Here is a 22,754-nt window from a genome sequence, read left to right on the forward strand (position 1 = left end):
AGGATGGATGGATGGGTGGGTCGGAAAGGAATCTGCAACTAGAATATGTCTCTACCAGATATATTGATACCGAAGGTAAGTAACTTGTACATCTGATAGAGACTTCTAGTTGCAAATTCCTTACCTTTGAATAGATACTGGAGCAATACCATCCCCAATGGAAGGCTGCGAACTGAGATCACACCAAGAAGTCCTGCAGGGCAGAACGTCCAAAGTAGCCGTCTTTGCTGACCTGATTGTCCAGGCAGTAGTGTTTGGTAAAAGTGTGCAGAGATGCCCACGTTGCTGCCTGACAGAAGTCCAGGAATGGAATGCCCGGTGCTAGCGCTGTGGTAGCAGCAGTAGCTGTGGTTTAGTGAGCACGCAAATCTTCAGGAGGTTGCTTCTTAGCCAGAGCGTAGCCCATTTTGATGCATAAGAGCACCCATCGTGAAATGGTCCTCTTCTGCACCACTTTCCCCTTCTTTGCACCCACATATCCCACAAAGAGTTGATCGTCTACCCAGAAGTCTTTGGTACGATCAAGGTAGAATGCTAACTCTCTTTTTGGGTCCAGACGGTGGAGTCTCTCCTCTTCATGTGAGGGATGTGGGGGTGCATAAAAGATGGGCATCGTGATGGACTGCCAGACATGGAAGGGTGTCACTATTTTAGGTAGGAAAGAACCCCTTGTGTGAAGTACCACTTTGTCAGGATGTATTGCCAGAAAGGGTGGTTTTGATGAAAGTGCCTGGAGCTCACTAACTCTGCAGGCAGAGGCGATGTCATCTAAAAAGACAGTTTTGATGGTTAATAGCCGCAAAGGGCAGTTGTGAAGCTGGCTCGATCGAGGCACACATAAGGTATGTTAATACTAGATTTAGATCCCATTGGGGCATGATGAATGGGATAGGAGGAAAAAAATGTGTGCGGCCTTTAAGAACCTCCCAACAATCGGAGATTTAAATAAAGACGGCTGATCTGGTAACCTCAAGAAAGCAGAGATAGCCGAGAGATATCCCTTAAGGGTGCCCAGGGTGGAGCCCTCTCGGGCAAGGGAAAGATAGAGGATCGACAGATTAGTCGATGCACCATGCCACAAATTTCTTCCAACGACAGCCATATACGGTTTTGGTTGAGGGATGCCTGGCTGCCAAAATAACGTTACAGACTTTGGGTGGCAGGTCAAAAGACGTCAACTGTTGCCGCTCAATCTCCACGCAAGGAGGCGGAGGGTGGAAAGGTTTGGGTGGATAACCCTCCCTTGCTGCTGCGACAGAAGATCCTCCCAAAGAGGAAGCCTGATCGTAGGAGTAATGGCCTTGCTCAACAGCTCAGGATACCAGACTCTTCATGCCCAGTCCTGAGCCACCAGGATTACTTGGGCCCGGGCTTACCTGATCTTCTTCAGAACTCTGGGCAGAAGTGGTATGGACAAAAAGGCGTACAGGAGGCCTGAATTCCACTTGTGACGAAAAGCGTTGCCGAGCGAGTAATGCCTTCGAAACTCCAACACGCAGAACAGCCGACATTGCGCGTTCTCTACGGGGTGAACAAGTCTAACCAAGGTTCTCCTCACTAAAGGAAATGACCTTGCGCCACCTCCGGATGGAGACGCTATTCGTGATCAATCACACCTCGTCGGCTGAGTTTGTCTGCCCTGGCGTTCAGGGAGCCCACTAGTTGTTTAACCACCAGGGAAATGCCCTGATGTTCCAGCCAAGTCTGGAGGCGAAGAGCCTCTTGACAAAGGGTCCACTACCCCACTCTGCCTTGTTTGTTGCACTGGGCGCCTATGGGCAGTGGGCTGCCTATGCCTTAGAGACTGAACTTGTAAGTGCTTTAATTACCTGAAAAACTATTACTTAGCTCCCCCAGGAACTGTTGATTTTTGCACTGTCCACTTTTAAAGTAGCTTATTGCCATTTTTGCCAAAACTGTGTAGATTACTGTTTTAATTCAAAGTTCCATATTTACCTATGCCAAGTACCTTACAATTTATGTACTTACTTGAATTCTGAATCTTGTGGTTCTAAAATAAATTAAGAAAATATTTTTTTTCTATATAAAAAACTATTGGCCTGGAGTTAAGTCTTTGAGTGTGTGTTCTCATTTAGTGTGTGTACAATAAATGCTTAACACTACCCTCTGATAAGCCTAACTGCTCGACCACACTACTACAAATAGAGCATTAGTATTATTTACTTTTGCACTATCAACCGTTAAGGGGAACCCTTGGATTCTGTGCACACTCTTTCTCACTTTGAGATAGTATATACAGAGCCAACCTTCTACACCCCAGGTCTGTGCCCTGAAGTTACACAAGCTGTTTCTTTCTAAGTGCATCCTGTTTCCATAGGATTCCATTGGGCACCCAACACCAACGTTGAACTTTGCACCCAGCCTGTCCTATGTTGCTGGTGGTGCACCTGTGGTGTCTTCCTAACCTTTGCCGTGTGGACACTGTAACCCACGAAGACGGATCGTAAGTCAAGTACTTACCTGCAAATTGTGTTGTTACTTTTCCTCCCCTACGACTGCATTGCTTTTCATGAGAAATCATTGTGTGTCCACTTCGGAACTGAAAAGTATTACTTAGCTATAAACTGTTTTATCTGTGATTTCTAAACAAGGCACATTTGATACTTGAAAGTGATACATTCTTGAAATTGTACCTACCTGCAATAAAGATTCTTTAGATTCTAGAAATAAAGTAAAGCATATTTTTGATGCATAAGACAATTGGCCTGGAGTTAGTGTCGAGTGTGTGCCTCATTTCTTGACTTTGTGTGTAAATCAAATGCTTAGCACTAACCTCTAATAAACCGAACTGCTCGACTACATTACGACAAAAAAGGGCATTGGTATTATCTACTTTATCCTCTGTAAAGCCTCCCAGGATCCACTGGACTCTGTGCACATTATACTTTACCTTGGTATATTATATACCGATCCAGCTTCCTAACTGGATACCTGTTTAGCAGGGACCCAGTGCACTTTGAGTCGAAATTGCACCAGAAACCAAGCAAAAAGTGGTGGGGGGTGACCATGTCAGAACAGGCCCTTTTCTACAGCATTACAGAAGAAAAGTAACTTATTCTTCAGGAGACATAGTTGTATAGTCTGCAGAGCATGTGTGTCTACAGCAACACATGCTTCAAATGGGAAATGTTACACTGTAACCATCTGTAGCTTGTAGTGCTTCTGATTTACACATGCCCCTTTATCCCCAGAAGTGTGGTCAATGATTCAGACTATCTCCACATTTTCTGTTGGTTCTCACAGGGCACAGTATACAGTCAGTTTTTTACGCTCCATATTACTCACTTGCTGGGTGACACACAATTGTACTGTCGACTCTCTGTGTCAGTGAATTGTGGGCAAGGGAGGTTTCCCAAGGTATTTTAGTACCGAAGACGACTTCAGAGAAAAACGGCTTGCAAATATTGACACCTACACTAGATGGTAAGAGTATTGAGTAGGCAAAGCATGTGGAGCTACAGCACTACAAATTGATGGTTACAGGGTAAGTAATTCATTCCTTACTGTTGCAGATTAACATTAATTGCATGCACTGATGTTCATGTATCCTTGCACATTGATGTGCTAGCGTTTAAATCTTCCCCATTGGATAAACATGTTTGGTAGCTTTATTTTTAATCATATGTAGGACATCTATGATATTGACAAGTGCATATAAATTGCTTCCCACCGTTACACAAATGTAATGAGTGCAAATATAGCTGATTTTTTAAGTACTGTGTTGCTGGAAACATTTTTCATAATATAACCATAACATTCATAATTGTTACTTTACTCTCTGGATTAATCTTTTCTTTTTCTACAGTAGGAGTAAGACTGAAGCTTCCTTTGAAAAGAAACTACTGCATGTTGAGGTAAGAAGTAGTGTTATTGCATGTAGCAGATATGAAAATATGTTGATATGAGCGTGTTGCGATGCACTGTGAGGCAACATCAGACTCCACACCAGCACACATCCACCTTGCTAGAATTTTATGGATGAATGTTGCTGGTTTGTTGAATATATAATTTATATCAGCTGTACATTATTTCCTTTGATCCATAAGCATTTCAAAAGCATTTTTATTCTAAAGCCGGTGGCTAGTTCAGGACGTGTAGTGTTAGTGAATGGAAAGAGACTTTTTGTTCTCGCACACACACTATGAACTAGCCATTAGCTTCTCTCCAAGGAAATATTTTGTAGTGCATCATAAATATTGGCACACATTGATCTGTTATGTGTGCACCGGCAAAAAATTCAGGCAGATAAGACCCTGAAGACTGTCCCAGGCGGTTCGTTCTCCTGTCCACTCCTTAACCTAGGCAGGCATCTGCAGACTCTGAGCATATGCATGTCTTGTGTTGGAAAGGGAGGTTTCTCAGAAGGGCTGAAATACTTCCACAGACTAAATACCACTTTAGGCATGAGGTACTCTGTCTTAATGAGCTGCTGGTCTTCTACCCTTTTTGCAGTCTGTCTCTTACCTTTTGAAATATAGATCCAATATGGTCTCCAGCATTGCCTGAACAAAGCTTGATTGCTGCTGTGTCATGTCCAAGGCCAGTGTCAATCGAATAACTACTTTGGTTCCACCACTTCTGCTTTGATAGTGTGCCACACAATAGTACCCATTCTGGGTCATGATATTTTGTGTCCCGGGAGCAACAGGTGTACTTAATTCATGCAAATAGGCTTGTCCATGTACATAAATGAAATTGTATGAGTGCTGTTGAGTTCAAGTGTTTCTTTTAATATTTAAATATTTATTTTATGGGAAATCATCCATAGATATATCTAGGCAAATTTGGAGAGCAATCACAGTAATAAATACCAATCTCTCTGCTCAGATTAAAAAGCATCAAATATCTATCTACTCTCTCACACCAGAATCAAAAACAGATTGAAACGGTTAAATGCATGACACCATACAATCATACCATAAATCAAACAGAAAACATTGTTTCCCCTAGTTTAATAAAGTTTCAGAAGACTTCTTTCCTCTTTGGCATTTAGAGTAGTAATTTCCAATTCAAAGAAATGATTCATTGAAATAAGCCAAGAGCTCGTTGTAGGTGGAGACTGATTTTTCCATTCTTAGAGTATGCAAAGTCTTTCAGTAATAATGGAGACATATAAATGGGTGCATTTAATCGTACTGCTTTTGATTTAGTGCTGAGCATATAAAATTAAAGGAATCCGTTTCCACAACTATCACTAGTTTCTCCGCTAGCCAACTCTGAATCCTCTTCCCCCTGCGCCTCAACATCCTTGAAGGAGCAGGCATCCAGTAAATATATGGACTATAGCTCCAGCTGAAGGCTACAACATGGGCACTATACAATTTCTATATTTCATGTAGCCCATTTGCTAAGATGCTCAGGGGTATAATAGAGCATGCAGATGGTTTTGAACTGCTGCATCTTCAGTCTACCTGAAAGTAATAGTTGGAGGCATGTGTGGCTGTGGATACACATGCACTGCATACTCCTGCCATCTAGTGTTGGGTCTGGATGTGTGAAGGTTGTTTTTCATTGGAGAAAGTGTTTCAAATTACAAGGGGGACTGATTTATCTTTCTCGACGATATTGCACCTGGGTGTTGACTCCATCGTTAGATTGTTTCTTTCCGCCATCAAGTTCGAACGTGTGTGCTTACACTCTTAATTTGAGACAGCTGGCGGATCTCTCTTTTGTTGGTATTGTTTTTGAATGCGTTTCTCCTCTCTGCGTGTCGAGATAGAACCAGCTATCGAGTTGACACAACTACATTGCGGGGCCTTTGAATTCAGTCTTCTGTTCCGTTTTTGTACAATGCCCTCCTGGTGATGGAATAGATGCCATTTTGTTTCTGTCCATGTTGTCACGCAAAGTACTCATGGACCAATTCCCATCAGGTCTGTAACCGGTCTCTCTCCAGATAACATGGAGGTTGGTTGTGAGGCCTTTCGAGCATTCTGCTCTGCTCAAAGAAAATGCCCAGTGACCGTCGAGCATGCTGGCTCGAGATGCCACAAAGGGCCTCCTCTGACACTCCTCACCTCTTTGGACATCTGGTTGTCTGTGAGGAACAGCATCCAGAGGCTTTGGTGGCTGAAGAGGAGGCTCTCACAGTTGAGGCCAACCCGGAATTCGATCTGGAGTTCCTGTTCAAAGTACCAATGTGCTGTGGGTACACTACCCCCTGCATCTCCGCATTAAGCTGAGCCTTCAAAAAGACTCAAGCCTCCAAAGCAAGAAGCCTTCGGAGCTTTACTGCCTCTAGGCCATGGTCAGAACGGAGAATTTAGTTGATATGCCCCGACTCAGCACCAAAACACCATCTGAAATCAAAAATCTCTAGGCCCACGACCTCTGTGATCTCCACTCCCTAAGTGCTGAGCCGACTGTCACGTCTACAGCTTTGGCGCGGAGTGCATCTTTGGCGCCAAAACATAAAGTCGGCTCGGAGCTGAAAACATCAAAGTTGGTGCCGAAAAAGACTATTGAGTCCACTGTGGAGCCTTGACTGTACAAATTAGAAAAGCTGGGCATCAGCAGCTGCAGATCCAACCGAAAACTGGATGGATTGTAGCCAAGCCACAGCCTCTCAGCCACCACCTTCCAAAATACAACTCTGTTCGATGGCATCTGTCGCTGTAGATACGCATGTTCTGCAATAGCTCGCCATCTGGTGTTGGGCCGGAGTGTTACAAGTTGTTTTTCTTCGAAGAAGTCTTTCGAGTCACGGGACCGAGTGACTCCTCCTTTTGTCTCCATTGCGCATGGGCGTCGACTCCATCTTCGATTGTTTTTTTTCCGCCATCGGGTTCGGACGTGTTCCTGTCGCTCCGAGTTTCGGAACGGAAAATTAGCTAATTTCGGAAGATTTTCGTCGGTATTGTTGCGTTCGGGATCGGCGTACTTAGATTCCACACCGCATCGAAGATCGAAGAGCTCCGGTGCCCTTCAGGGTAGTTTTTCGATCCTCCGTCGGGGCCTGGTCGGCCTGACCGCGTGCTGAAGAACGCCGATGGAACGGACCCCGTTTCGTTTCTGCCCCAAATGCCACAATAAATACCCCTACACAGACCAACACTTGGTCTGCAACCTGTGCCTGTCCCCTGAGCACAGCGAAGACACCTGCGAGGCCTGTCGTGCGTTCCGGTCCCGAAAAACACTCCGAGACCGTCGAGCCAGAAGACTTCAGATGGCGTCCGCACCGACAGCCCAACGGGAGTTCGAGGAACAGGAAGAGGAAGGTACCTTCTCGATCCAAGACTCAGACTCCGAAGGATTCGACGATACACAAACCGTGAGTAAGACGTCGAAAACCACACAGAGAAACATTTACAAGGCCCAGGGGACGCCACTGCCACCAGGCCATGGCTCGACCCATAAATTCGGTGACCGACCGTCGGCACCGAAAAAGGCCCAAACAGTGCCGAGATCGTCCGACTCCGGTCGAGACACCGGCACGCAGCCTTCTCGGGACCGAGAAAGTGCTGGAGACAAGCCTCGACACCGAGATGCCGGTGTGGACACGGCTCGACGCCGAGACAGCGGCACCGAAACAGATCGACGCCGAGAGGTTTCGGCCCCGAAAAGGAAAAAAGTCACCTCGGAGCCGAAAAAACACGCAGACAAAGTTTCGATGCCGAAACAAACTGCAAGCGACCCAGCTTCAGGCTCTTATACAGAAGAGCACTCGCTAACCTCCCAAATGCAGAAGCATAGGTTTGAGGAAGAGCTACAAGCAACTGATGTGGACCATACGCAAAAGCGTATCTTCATTCAGCAGGGGACAGGAAAAATAAGCACCCTTCCCCCCATTAGGAGAAAGAGTAGGTTGGAGTTCCAGACGGAACAAACACCACAACCAAAAGTGGTGAAAAGTTACACCACCACCCTCTCCTCCGCCCGTGATTAACGTTTCACCAGCACAAACTCCATCACACTCCCCAGCTCACACCACCATGAGCCAGGGTGACCAAGATCAGGACGCATGGGACCTATACGATGCCCCAGTGTCAGATAACAGCCCGGAGGCATACCCTACAAAGCCATCTCCACCAGAAGACAGCACCGCGTACTCTCAGGTGGTGGCTAGAGCAGCACAATTTCACAACGTAAGCCTCCACTCAGAACAGGTCGAGGATGATTTCTTGTTCAACACACTCTCCTCCACCCACAGCTCATTCCAAAGCCTGCCTATGCTCCCTGGTATGCTCCGGCACGCAAAAGACATATTTAAGGAGCCGGTCAAAAGTAGGGCAATCACACCAAGGGTGGAAAAAATGTATAAGCCGCCTCCTACGGACCCGGTTTTCATCACTACACAGCTGCCACCAGACTCTGTTGTTGTAGGAGCAGCTAGGAAAAGGGCCAACTCTCACACATCTGGAGATGCACCACCCCCAGATAAAGAAAGCCGCAAGTTCGATGCCGCTGGTAAAAGAGTCGCAGCACAAGCTGCAAACCAGTGGCGCATCGCGAACTCCCAGGCACTACTTGCGCGCTATGACAGAGCCCACTGGGACGAGATGCAACATCTCATTGAACATCTGCCCAAGGACTTACAAAATAGGGCAAAGCAAGTGGTCGAGGAAGGACAGACCATTTCCAACAACCAGATCCGCTCCTCCATGGACGCTGCAGATACAGCTGTACGGACAATTAATACATCTGTAACTATCAGAAGGCATGCATGGCTCCGAACGTCTGGATTTAAACCAGAGATTCAACAAGCAGTTCTCAATATGCCTTTTAATGAAAAAGAACTGTTCGGTCCAGAAGTGGACACAGCGATTGAGAAACTCAAAAAAGATACGGACACTGCCAAAGCCATGGGCGCACTCTACTCCCCGCAGAGCAGAGGGAATTACAGCACATTCCGTAAAACGCCCTTTCGAGGGGGGTTTCGAGGTCAAAGCACACAAGCCAGCACCTCACAAGCCACACCGTCCAGTTACCAGGGACAGTATAGAGGAGGTTTTCGGGGACAATATAGAGGAGGGCAATTCCCTAGAAATAGAGGAAGATTTCAAAGCCCCAAAGCCCCTACTACTAAACAGTGACTCACAGGTCACTCACCCCCTCCACACAACACCAGTGGGGGGAAGAATAGGTCATTATTACAAAGCATGGGAGGAAATCACTACAGACACTTGGGTTCTAGCAATTATCCAACATGGTTATTGCATAGAATTTCTACAATTCCCTCCAAACATACCACCAAAAGCACAAAATTTAACAACACACCATTCCAATCTCCTGGAGATAGAAGTGCAGGCACTATTGCAAAAGAATGCAATCGAATTAGTGCCAAACACACAAATAAACACAGGAGTTTACTCACTGTACTTTCTGATACCAAAGAAGGACAAAACACTGAGACCAATCCTACACCTCAGAGTAGTGAACACTTTCATCAAATCAGACCACTTCCACATGGTCACACTATAAGAAGTATTGCCATTGCTAAAACTGCACGACTACATGGCAACTTTAGACCTCAAGGATGCTTATTTCCATATACCAATACACCCATCGCACAGGAAATACCTAAGGTTTGTATTCAAAGGAATACATTACCAATTCAAGGTACTGCCTTTCGGATTAACAACCGCACCAAGAGTCTTTACCAAATGTCTAGCGGTAGTCGCAGCACACACAAGAAGGCAGCAAATACATGTGTTCCCATATCTAGACGACTGGCTAATCAAGGCCCATTCGTTAATAGAGTGCTCAAATCACACAAATCATATCATACAAACCCTCTTCAAACTAGGGTTCACCGTCAATTTCACAAAATCCAAAATTCTGCCACGCAAGGTACAACAATACCTGGGAGCCATAATAGACACATCAAAAGGAGTAGCCACTCCAAGTCCACAAAGAATTCAAAATTTCAACACCATCATACAACGCACGTATCCAACACAAAGGATACAAGCAAAGATGGTACTACAACTCCTAGGCATGATGTCTTCATGCATAGCCATTGTCCCGAACGCAAGACTACACATGAGGCCCTTACAACAGTGCCTAGCATCACAATGGTCACAAGCACAGGGTCACCTTCTAGATCTGGTGTTAATAGACCGCCAAACTTACCTCTCGCTTCTGTGGTGGAACAACATAAATTTAAACAAGGGGCGGCCTTTCCAAGACCCAGTGCCACAATACGTAATAACAACAGATGCTTCCATGACAGGGTGGGGAGCACACCTCGATCAACACAGCATACAAGGACAATGGAACGTACATCAAACAAAACTGCATATCAATCACCTAGAACTTCTAGCAGTTTTTCAAGCACTAAAAGCTTTCCAACCAATAATAGTTCACAAATACATTCTCGTCAAAACAGACAACATGACAACAATGTATTATCTAAACAAGCAGGGGGGGACGCACTCCACGCAGTTAAGCCTGCTAGCACAAAAAATTTGGCATTGGGCAATTCACAACCAAATTCGCCTAATTGCACAGTTTATACCAGGGATACAAAATCAACTCGCAGACAATCTCTCTCGAGATCACCAACAGGTCCACGAATGGGAAATTCACCCCCAAATTCTGAACACTTATTTCAAACTCTGGGGAACACCTCAGATAGACTTGTTTGCGACAAGGGAGAACGCAAAATGCCAAAACTTCGCATCCAGATACCCACACAAACAATCCCAAGGCAATGCCCTATGGATGAACTGGTCAGGGATATTTGCTTACGCTTTTCCTCCTCTCCCTCTCCTTCCTTACCTGGTAAACAAACTCAGTCAAAGCAAACTCAAACTCATATTGATAGCACCAACTTGGGCAAGGCAACCCTGGTACACAACGCTGCTAGACCTATCAGTGGTACCCTGCATCAAATTGCCCAACAGGCCAGATCTGTTGACACAGCACAACCAAAAGATCAGACACCCAGATCCAGCATCGCTGAATCTAGCAATCTGGCTCCTGAAATCCTAGAATTCGGGCACTTACAACTTACCCAAGAATGTATGGAAGTCATAAAACAAGCAAGAAGGCCATCCACCAGGCACTGCTATGCAAGTAAATGGAAGAGGTTTGTTTGCTACTGCCATATTAATCAAATACAACCATTACACACAACTCCAGAACATGTAGTGGGTTACTTGCTTCACTTACAAAAATCTAACCTAGCTTTCTCTTCCATTAAGATTCACCTTGCAGCAATATCTGCATACCTGCAAACTACCTATTCAACTTCCCTATATAAAATACCAGTCATTAAAGCATTCATGGAGGGCCTTAGGAGAATTATACCACCAAGAACACTACCTGTTCCTTCATGGAACCTAAATGTTGTCCTAACTAGACTTATGGGTCCACCTTTTGAACCCATGCACTCCTGCGACATACAGTTCCTAACCTGGAAGGTGGCATTTCTCATCGCCATTACTTCCCTGAGAAGAGTAAGCGAGATTCAGGCGTTTACTATACAGGAACCTTTTATACAACTACACAAAAATAAAGTCGTCCTAAGGACCAATCCTAAATTTTTGCCAAAGGTTATTTCACCGTTCCATCTAAATCAAACAGTGGAACTTCCAGTGTTCTTTCCACAGCCAGATACCGTAGCTGAAAGGGCACTACATACATTAGATGTCAAAAGAGCATTGATGTATTACATTGACAGAACAAAAAACATCAGAAAGACTAAACAACTCTTTATTGCATTTCAAAAACCTCACGCAGGAAACCCAATTTCAAAACAAGGTATAGCCAGATGGATAGTTAAATGCATCCAAATCTGCTACCTTAAAGCTAAACGACAGCTGCCCATTACACCAAGGGCACACTCAACCAGAAAGAAAGGTGCTACCATGGCCTTTCTAGGAAACATCCCAATGCAAGAAATATGTAAGGCAGCCACATGGTCTACGCCTCACACATTCACCAAGCACTACTGTGTAGACGTGTTATCCGCACAACAAGCCACAGTAGGTCAAGCCGTATTAAGGACATTATTTCAGACTACTTCCACTCCTACAGGCTGATCCACCGCTTTTGGGGAAATAACTGCTTACTAGTCTATGCAGAACATGCGTATCTACAGCGACAGATGCCATCGAACTGAAAATGTCACTTACCCAGTGTACATCTGTTCGTGGCATCAGTCGCAGTAGATTCGCATGTGCCCACCCGCCTCCCCGGGAGCCTGTAGCAGTTTGGAAGTTACCTTCAATTATTTATATATGTATCATCTCAACCTTAAATAGGTGCATACTTAGTCACTCCATTGCATGGGCACTATTACTACAATTCAACTCCTACCTCACCCTCTGCGGGGAAAAACAATCGAAGATGGAGTCGACGCCCATGCGCAATGGAGACAAAAGGAGGAGTCACTCGGTCCCGTGACTCGAAAGACTTCTTCGAAGAAAAACAACTTGTAACACTCCGGCCCAACACCAGATGGCGAGCTATTGCAGAACATGCGAATCTACTGCGACTGATGCCACGAACAGATGTACACTGGGTAAGTGACATTTTCATTATTTTTTATTTTATTTTTTTAGATAATTTTGAGGTTTGCTGAGGACTCTGGTAAGAAAACACTGGGGATCCACGCATGTCACACCTCCTTGACTCCCTCGGGTGTCTAGTTTTCAGGAATGTCTGGGTTTGGTAGGTTTCCCTAGATGGCTGCTGAGCCCTGGACCAAGTATGCAGGTGCCCTTCACCCCCGCAAAAACAGGTAGTTTTGTAATTGATAATTTTGATGTGGCCATGTAGTGTTTCAGGGCATTTCCTTTTGCAGGCACTAGGCCTACTAACACAAGTGAGGTACCATTTTTATCGGGAGACTTGGGGAAATTATGGAATTTGTGGCTTCTCCCAGATTCCAAAACTTTCTATCACCAAAATGTGAGGAATTTTTTTTTTTTTTGCCAGATGTTGAGGTTTGATCAGGATTCTGGGTAACCGAACCTGGTTAGAGCCCCACGTCACCTCATTCTGAATTCCAACAAGTGTCTAGTTTTAACTAAAATTGATAGGTTTGCTAGGTTCCTCTAAGTGCCGGCTGAGCTGGAGGCCAAATCCACAGCTAGACACTTTACAAAAAAGAGGTCAGTTTTCTTTGGGAAAATGTGATGTGTCCACATTGTGTTTTGGGGCATTTCCTGTTGCGGGCAGGAGGCCTACTCACACAAGGGAGGTACAATTTTTATCGGGAGACTTGAGGGAACACAGAATAGCGAAATAAGTGTTATTGCCCCTTGTCTTTCTCTACATTTTTTCCCTCCAAATGTAAGATAGTGTGTAAAAAAGTATTTTTGAGAAATGCCCTGTAATTCACATGCTAGTATGGGGACCTCGGAATTCAAAGATGTGCAAATAACCACTGCTTCTCAACACCTTATCTTGTGCCCATTTTGGAAATATAAAGGTGTAGGAAAGTACCATCTTGCCTGGCATGTTACCCCCATATTTCACTGTATATATGTTGTTTTAGTCTATGTGTCACTGGGAGCCTGCCAGGCAGGGCCCCAGTGCTCATACGTGTGCCCTGTATGTGTTCCCTATGTGATGACTGTCTCACTGAGGCCCTGCTAACCAGAACCTCAGTGGTTATGCTCTCTCTGCTTTCCAAATTGTCACTAACAGGCTAGTGACCAATTTCATCAATTCACATTGGCATAATGGAACACCCTTATAATTCCCTAGTATATGGTACTGAGGTACCCTGGGTATTGGGGTTCCAGGAGATCCCTATGGGCTGCAGCATTTCTTTTGCCACCCATAGGGAGATCTGACTATTCTTACACAGGCCTGCCAGTGCAGCCTGAGTGAAATAACGTCCACGTTATTTCACAACCATTTACCACTGCACTTAAGTAACTTATAAGTCACCTATGTATGACATTCACCTGGTGAAGGTTGGGTGCAAAGTTACTTAGTGTGTGGGCACCCTGGCACTAGCCAAGGTGCCCCAACATTGTTCAGGGCAAATTCCCCGGACTTTGTGAGTGCGGGGACACCATTTCACGCGTGCACTATACATAGGTCACTACCTATGTATAGCGTCACAATGGTAACTCCGAACATGGCCATGTAACATGTCTAAGATCATGGAATTGTCACCCCAATGCCATTATGGCATTGGGGGGACAATTCCATGATCCCCGGGTCTCCAGCACAGAACCCGGGTACTGACAAACTGCCTTTCCAGGGTCTCCACTGCAGCTGCTGCCAACCCCTCAGACAGGTTTCTGCCCTCCTGGGGTCCAGGCAGCCCTGGCCCAGGAAGGCAGAACAAAGGATTTCCTCTGAGAGAGGGTGTGACACCCTCTCCCTTTGGAAATAGGTTTTATGGCTGGGGAGGAGTAGCCTCCCCCAGCCTCTGGAAATGCTTTGATGGGCACAGATGCTGCCCATCTCTGCATAAGCCAGTCTACACCGGTTTAGGGATCCCCCAGCCCTGCTCTGGCGCGAAACTGGACAAAGGAAAGGGGAGTGACCACTCCCCTGACCTGCACCTCCCAGGGGAGGTGCCCAGAGCTCCTCCAGTGTCCCCTAGACCTCTGCCATTTTGGAAACAGAGGTGTTGCTGGCACACTGGACTGCTCTGAGTGGCCAGTGCCATCAGGTGACGTCAGAGACTCCTTCTGATAGGCTCTTACCTTTCTTACTAGCCTATCCTCCTTCCTAGGTAGCCAAACCTCCTTTTCTGGTTATTTAGGGTCTCTGCTTTGGGTAATTCTTCAGATACCGAATGCAAGAGCTCACCAGAGTTCCTCTGCATCTTCCTCTTCACCTTCTGCCAAAGGATCGACTGCTGACTGCTCAGGACGCCTGCAAAACCGCAACAAAGTAGCAAAGACGACTACTGCAACCTTGTATGGCTTCATCCTGCCGGCTTTCTCGCCTGTTTCATGGTGGTGCATGCTCTGGGGGTATCCTGCCTCCTTCTTGCACCAGGAGCTCTGAAGAAATCTCCCATGGGTCGACGGAATCTTCCCCCTGCAACCGGAGGCAACAAAAGACTGCATCACCGGTCCTCTGGGTCCCCTCAGCACGACGAGCGTGGTCCCTGGAACTCAGCAACCCTGTCCAAGTGACTCCCACAGTCCAGTGACTCTTCAGTCCAAGTTTGGTGGAGGTAAGTCCTTGCCTCCCCACGCTAGACTGCATTGCTGGGTACTGCGTGATTTGCAGCTGCTCCGGCTCCTGTGCACTCTTCCAGGATTTCCTTCGTGCACAGCCAAGCCTGGGTCCCCAACACTCTAACCTGCAGTGCACAACCTTCTGAGTTGTCCTCCGGCGTCGTGGGACTCCCTTTTCTGACTTCGCGTGGACTCCGGTTCACTCCTCTTCTAAGTGCCTGTTCCAGTACTTCTGCGGGTACTGCCTGCTTCTGTGAGGGCTCCCTTACTTGCTGGGCGCCCCCTCTGTCTCCTCATCCAAGTGGCGACATCCTGGTCCCTCCTGGGCCACAGCAGCATCCAAAAACCCTAACTGCGACCCTTGCAGCTAGCAAGGCTAGTTTGCGATCTTCCTGGGAACACCTCTGCAAGCTTCTTCACAACGTGGGACATCCATCCTCTATAGGGGAAGTTCCTAGTCCTCTTCGTTCTTGCAAAACACCAAGCTTCTTCCATCCAGTGGCAGCTTCCTTGCACCCTCAGCTGGCATTTCCTGGGCTCCTGCCCACTCTCGACACTGTCGCAACTCTTGGACTTGGTCCCTTTGTCTTACAGGTACTCAGGTCTGGAAATCCACTGTTGTTGCATTGCTGGTGTTGTTCTTCCTTGCAGAATCCCCCTATCACAACTTCTGTGCTCTCTGGGGGTTGTAGGTGCACTTTACACCTACCTTACAGGGTCTTGGGGTGGGCTATTTTTCTAACCCTCACTGTTTTCTTTCAGTCCCAGCGACCCTCTATGAGCTCACATAGGTTTGGGGTCCATTCGTGGTTCGCATTCCACTTTTGGAGTATATGGTTTGTTGCCCCTATACCTATGAATTGCTGTATACCCGGTGTACAATGGAAACTCATTGGCTCTGGGTAGATAGTGTTCTTGATGAACCTACAAGCCCTAAATATCCCCGCAACCAGAATAGTCCAGCAGACGTAACAGTAGATTGCTTTAAAAAATCAGCCCTAGCTGGAAGAAAATGTGGACAGATATGGCTCTTTTTTCACATCAATTTCAGTATGTGTTTATTTTAGCTGTTATTTTCTGTAGGAAAACCTTGAATGATCCACACAAAGGACCCCTTGCTGAATTCAGAATTTTGTCTAATTTTCAGAAATGTTTAGCTGTCCGGAATCCAGCATTGGTTTCACACCCATTTCTGTCACTAACTGGAAGGAGGCTGAAAGCACAAAAATAGTAAAAATGGGGTTTGTCCAAGTAAAATGCCGAAATTGTGTTGAAAAATTGGGTTTTCTGATTTAAGTCTGCCTGTTCCTGAAAGCTGGGAAGATGGTGATTTTAGCACTGCAAACCCTTTGTTGATGCCCTTTTCAGGGTAAAAAACACAAGCCGCCTTCTGCAGCCCTTTTTTCCCCATTTTGTTTTTTAACGAAATTATTGATGTATTTTGGCTAATTTCTTGGTCTCCTTCAGGGGAAACCACTAACTCTGGGTACCTCTAGCATCCCTAGAATGTTGGAAAAAAAGGACGCAAATTTGGCGTGGGTAGCTTATGTGGACAAAACATTATGAGGGCCTAAGCGCAAACTGCACCAAATAGCCAAAAAAATGGCCTGGCAGCTGAGGGGGGAAAAGGCCTGGCAGCAAAGGGGTTAAATGTTTCAAATCCAGTCGTGGACCTGAGGGTACTTAAAGGTGAGAAATCTGCTGTTAGAGTATCCGCCACAAAAGAACATTACCAGAGGTGAGTAATTTGTTCATTTCACATACAATACTTATAACTTACTTATATTAATGAAGATAATATTTCAAGTTCACACCTAAATCCTAAAGAATTAGGGTTGGTAAGTTTGGAAGCTTTTCCCAAATGTTCAGTGGGTCCTTCAATACAGTAAGTTAGACTATAACAATATCTAATATTTATGTAATTGTTAGCCTTCATGCAAAATGTGTATCTGATAGAGACTTCTAGTTGCAGATTCCTTACCTTAGAATTTTCCCCCAGGAGTCAGACTGGATCCGGAGATTTTTTCTTCGAGCAATACCCTTGCACGTCGGTAGGTGGCGTCGGTCGACTCCGTAGGCGTCGTGGTTGCCGTGATGACGTCGGGAGTAGTACATAGACGCCGCCCTCGCGCAGTGACGTCAGTTCTTTTCTTTCTGCGCCACGTGCTGATCCGAGAGAGAGCTACCCTCGGCTATTTTTGGTCCGAATTCAACCGTTTTGTCAACTTTTTTGGTGCGAACTTGGTGCGTCGAGGGTGTCCCCGAAGACCGGGTTCAAGCCCTGCGAGGACTGCCACCGCATGATGTCTGTGACCGACCCTCATCGTGTCTGTCTGTGGTGCCTCGCACGTGACCACGACCTGAAGTCATGCTCCGAGTGGCGGGCGATACGTCTGAAGGCTTTGAGGGAGCTGTCCCTAAAGCTGATGGCGGCCCGGCCCTCAACTCCGCATAAGTCCCGATCTTGCTTGAGAGGAAGTTCTTGATCGGTTGCGGAGCCACCACCACTCGTCGTCATTGAAATCGTCGGGTCACGGTAAGAAAAAAGTCGTAGAAGAAGTCCCATCGCTCTCCGACTTCACCCCGTTGCTCGGCCGACACAACATGGGACGAGCGTCAACGGAGTAGGCCTCCGTCCTCGGAACCTACGCCTGGGTCGGCTCTGCACTTCCCCGAGTATCCCGGAGCCAGAGCGACCCCCGCCCAACTCAGTTTTAAGAGGCCATGCGTCTCATCTTTGGGCGTGCCGACCCCGATACAGCACCTTCGGGCCCAAGGGGCTTGGCCAAGGGGCCTTCGGGTTCTGCGCCGGCAGCTTTGGCCACCGAGGTCGCCTCTGAATCTGTGCGCGGATACGCCCCGACGCCAGTCGCACAGTCGAGACCTTTGCCGGCGTCGGGTCGTTCAGCAACGCTCTCGACGTCGGTAGTGCCCACTATCGACGTCGACCCCATTCTCATCCCCGACGACTCTGAGTCGGAGCGGCGTCGGCTGATTTCGGCGGGCCCTATTCACCCGAGGTCGGATTCTGACCCATTTTCCTATGGGTACGATTATGGGGAGGAATTGGAGGGGTCCCTCGACCCTTATGAATACCAGGAAGGACCCTACTATTGACTGGGCACAGGACTTGGGCGAAGCTAGTGGTCTTGATACTTCTCCTGACTCTGGCATGCTGTCTCCTCCTACTGTGGCTATGGCGGAGGGAGCTCCCTATGGTATGGTGGTTAGTAGGGTGGCTGAGGTCCTTGGCCTTGAGCTACCTACTGTCAAAGTCAGGTCTAACCTCCTGACAGAGGTGCTTCAGCCTGGGGCTTCTACTTCTGAACCCCTTCTTCCATTTAATGAAGCCCTCACTGACGTCCTTTTGGGTACTTGGTCCAAACCCAACACAGGGGCTCCTGTGAACAGGACGATCGCTTGCTGCCATCTGCCTGCGCCAAACGACTCGAAGTTCCTGTCCCAACATCCTAAGCCTGAGAGTCTTGTTATCCAGGCGTCCTCTTTTTCTGGCGCGTTCCCTTCCGCACCCCCGGATAGGGAATCCAAAAGGCTGGAACAGTTTGGTAAGAAGTTGTTTTCTTCCTCTCCAGCCTCGAGCTGCGGTCCGTGAACACCGCATGCCTATTGGGGCCATTATTCCCACTCCCTGTGGGATACGGTTGCGCAAGTCCTGCCGCAGATACCGGAGGAGGCCCGTGCTATCGTCTCCCAAGCAGTCAAAGACGGGAGAGACGTGGCAAAATTCACCATCTGTTGTGGGCTGGATACGACCGACTGGGCAGATCGGTTGCTGCGACAGTGGCCTTGAGGCCCCATGCCTGGTTACGTACTTCTGGTTTTTCGGGGGATGTCCAACAGTCACTCATGAACATGCCCTTTGACTGCACATGTCTCTTCGGAGACAAAGCGGACTCTGTCTTAGAGAGGTTTAAGGAGTCCAGGGCTACGGCTCGGTCCCTTGGCCTTTCTGCCAGCACACGCCCCCAACAGTCTGCTTTTCATCTGTTTCGTGGCCACGGAAGGGGCGCCCTGTCACGTCCTCAACCCAGCCACCGGGCCATGCACGCTGGAGAGCCTATGCGTGGCCGGGGTGCGGAATCCCACGAGGTCGCGGGACAGGGAACCAGAGGTCTGTCCAGTCAACCCCTGCCCCCGCAGCAGCATCCAAACCTTCCTAGTCCGTCCCCTCACTCCCGCCCAGTAGGAGGCAGAATCCGCCATCATCTGCCCCACTGGGAACATATCACCACGGACTGGTGGGTTTTGCAAATATTTCAGAAAGGCTACTCCCTCCTTTCGAATCCGCACCACCACACATGCCACCATCCTTCCATCCCCTTTCGGAGGATCATTTGGGGCTTCTCCGCCAGGAAGTCGCGGCTCTCTTGCCAGAAGTAGGTCGTGGTTGTTATTCCCACTACTTTCTGATACCAAAGAAGGACAAAGGCTTGCGCCCTATCCTAGGTCTTCGGGACCTGAACTACTTCCTCAAGAAGGAGAAGTTCAAAATGCTCACCCTGGCTCAGGTTCTGTCTGCCTTAGACCCAGAAGATTTGTTGGTAGCGTTGGACTTGCAAGACGCTTATTTCCACATCCCCATCCTGCCTGCCCACAGACATTACCTGAGATTCGTAGTAGGTCACGAGCACTTTCAGTTTACCATGCTCCCTTTCGGCCTTACCAGCGCCCCTCGGGTGTTCACGAAAGTGATGGTGGTGGTTGCAGCTCATCTGCGCAGGTTAGGGGTCTCAGTCTTCCCCTTCCTAGACAACTGGCTGTTGATGGCGCCTTCCCCCCAGACAGTGGTCTCACACCTCCATACTACGGCGAACCTCCTGCACCAGTTGGGGTTCACTGTCAACGTGCCGAAGTCACACCTGACTCCCTCTCAGATGCTCCCTTTCATCGGGGCAGTTCTGAACACTGTGCGGTTTCAGGCTTATCCTCCCCAAAAGAGAGTCCAAGACATTCATGCTATGATTCCGATCTTTCAGCCTTGGTCTTGGGTTTCGGTGAGACAGACTCTGAGGCTGCTGGGCCTCTTGGCCTCCTGCATCCTGCTAGTAACACATGCCAGGTGGCATATGCAGGCTCTGCAGTGGGACTTGAAGTTCCAGTGCGCGCAGCATCAGGGGAATCTCTCCGACATGGTCCAGATCTCGGAGGGGACTGCGAAAGACCTGCAGTGGTGGCTTTCGAATCCCAATTGGGTCAATAGCAGATCCCTCTCCCTTCCCCAACCAGATCTCTCAGTAGTGACAGATGCGTCACTTCTGTGTTGGGGCGGCCACATGGGAGTGGCGGAGATCAGAGGCCTCTGGTCTCTGGCGGAGTCGGGACTCCACATAAACATGCTGGAGCTCTGAGCGACCAGACTTGCGTTGAAAGCATTCCTTCTCTCTCTCAAAGGGAAAGTGGTGCAGGTTTTCAGGGACAACACTACCGCCATGTGGTACTCCAACAAACAAGGCGGGTAGGGTCCTGCACCCTATGTCAAGAGGCACTACGCCTCTGGACATGGCTGGAACATCAGGGCATTACCCTGATGGTTCAACATCTGGCTGGCTCTCTCAACACCAGAGCAGACAAACTCAGCCGCCGACGCACTGTTGATCACGAATGGCGTCTCCATCTGGAGGTGGTGCAAGGTTTCTTTCTCATGTGGGGAGAGCCTTAGTTAGATCTGTTCGCCTCCGCAGAGAAGGTGCAATCTCAGCTATTTTGCGAGGTGGAGTTTCCAAGGCGGCACTCACTCGGAGACACTTTTCGTCTTGAGTGGAAATCCGCCCTCCTTTACGCCTTCCCACCTATCCCTCTTCTGCCCAGAGTTCTCAAGAAGATCAAGAGCGGCCAGGCCCAAGTTATCTTGGTGGCTCCGGACTGGGCTCGAAGAGTGTGCTATCCGAGCTACTGAGCATGTCCATCGATCCTCCACTCAGACTGCCTCTTCGGGCTGATCTTCTGTCGCAGCAGCAGGGGACGGTCCTCCACCCGAACCTGTCCAACCTCCGCCTTCATGCGTGGAGTTTGAGCGGCAACTGTTGACGGCATTTGCCCTTCCGCCCAAAGTCTGCAATGTTATCTTGGCAGCCAGGCGTCCCTCGACTAAAACTGTATACGCCTGTCATTGGAATAAATTTGTGGCATGGTGCACCAACAAATCGGTTGACCCCCTATCTGCCCCTCTTTCAGAGGTTTTTCTATTCATTCTTTCCTTAGCCCAGCAGGGCTCTGCATTGGGCACCCTTAAGGGGTATCTGTCTGCCATTTCCGCCTTTCTTAGGCTTCCTGATCAGCCCTCACTCTTTAAACCTCCTCTTGTGAGTAGGTTCTTAAAGGAGCTCACTCACTTATTTCCTCCCACTCACTTCTTCATGCTTCAGTGGGATCTTAATCTTGTACTTACTTTCTTGATATGTACTCCCTTTGAGCCTATGCATAATTGTCCCTTACAGCTCCTCACATTCAAAACTGTCTATCTTATCGCCATCACCTCTGCTCGCAGGGTGAGTGAGCTTCAGGCCCTTTCTTCAAAGCCTCCGTACTTGTCCGTACATCCCGACAAAGTGGTGTTACGCACTAGAGCTTCCTTCCTTCCTAAGGTGGGTACACCGTTTCATGTAGGCCAGTCCATCACTTTGCCTACTTTCTACGCACCCCTACATCCTTCCCATGAGGAGGAGGCACTCCACCGTCTGGACCCAAAAAGAGCATTGGCGTTCTACCTCAATCATACTAAAGACTTCCAGGTGGACGATCAATTCTTTGTTGGCTATGTGGGTGCGAAGAAAGGGAAGGCGGTGCAGAAACGTACCATCTCTAGATGGGTGATTCTTTGCATCAAAATGTGCTACGCTTTGGCGGAAAAGCAACCTCCTGAAGGCTTGCGGGCTCATTCTACCAGGGCCAATGCTGCATCCACTGAGTTAGCATGCAGAGTTCCTGTCCTAGATATCTGCCAGGCAGCTACATGGGCATCCCTGCACATGTTTGCTAAACATTTCTGCTTGTACAGTCAGGTCCGTCGGGACAGCTACTTTGGTCGTTCGGTCCTGCAGGACTTCCTAGTATGATCTTAGTTCGCAGCCCACCACTGAGGATGGCATTGCTTGGGTATCTATTCTAAGGTAAGGAATCTGCAACTAGAAGTCTCTATCAGATGTACAAGTTACTTACCTTCGGTAATGAAATTTCTGGTAGAGGCATATTCTAGTTGCAGATTCCTTACCGCCCACCCATCCTTCCCGCTTGCGAACTGGTTTCTAGGGACAGGGATTCCCCTTTCAGGTCCTTAGCTCTGGCGCACCAATATCAGTGTTCTTATCGGCTCTGCGCTCTGGTGTGGAAAGTCGTTAAAAGAAACTGACGTCACTGCGCGAGGGCGGCGTCTATGTACTACTCACGGCAACTACGACGCCTGCGCAGTCGACCAACGCCACCTACCGACGCACAAGGGTATTGCTCAAAGAAAAAATCTCTGGATCCAGTCTGACGCCTGGGGGGAAATTCTAAGGTAAGGAATCTGCAACTAGAATATGTCTCTACCAGATATTTCGTTACCGAAGGTAAGTAACTTGTACTTTTAGCAGCCAGGACACCTACAGGGAGTGCAGAATTATTAGGCAAGTTGTATTT

General features: G+C 47.9%; 1 protein-coding gene across 4 annotated transcripts in view; it reads left to right on the plus strand.

The window, feature by feature from the left end:
* Positions 1–22,754, plus strand: part of ZNF280D (zinc finger protein 280D) — a 453,315-nt gene that overhangs the window by 385,710 nt on the left and 44,851 nt on the right. For 3 of the 4 annotated variants that reach the window (XM_069222418.1, XM_069222414.1, XM_069222416.1), the window contains exon 18: positions 3,827–3,875. In XM_069222418.1, the coding sequence (XP_069078519.1) occupies positions 3,827–3,875 (49 nt within the window). The remainder of the gene's footprint in view (positions 1–3,826; positions 3,876–22,754) is intronic. The other variant, XM_069222417.1, reaches the window with a different exon arrangement.

Source organism: Pleurodeles waltl, chromosome 3_1, assembly GCF_031143425.1.
Source record: "Pleurodeles waltl isolate 20211129_DDA chromosome 3_1, aPleWal1.hap1.20221129, whole genome shotgun sequence".
Taxonomy (NCBI): Eukaryota; Metazoa; Chordata; class Amphibia; order Caudata; family Salamandridae; genus Pleurodeles; species Pleurodeles waltl.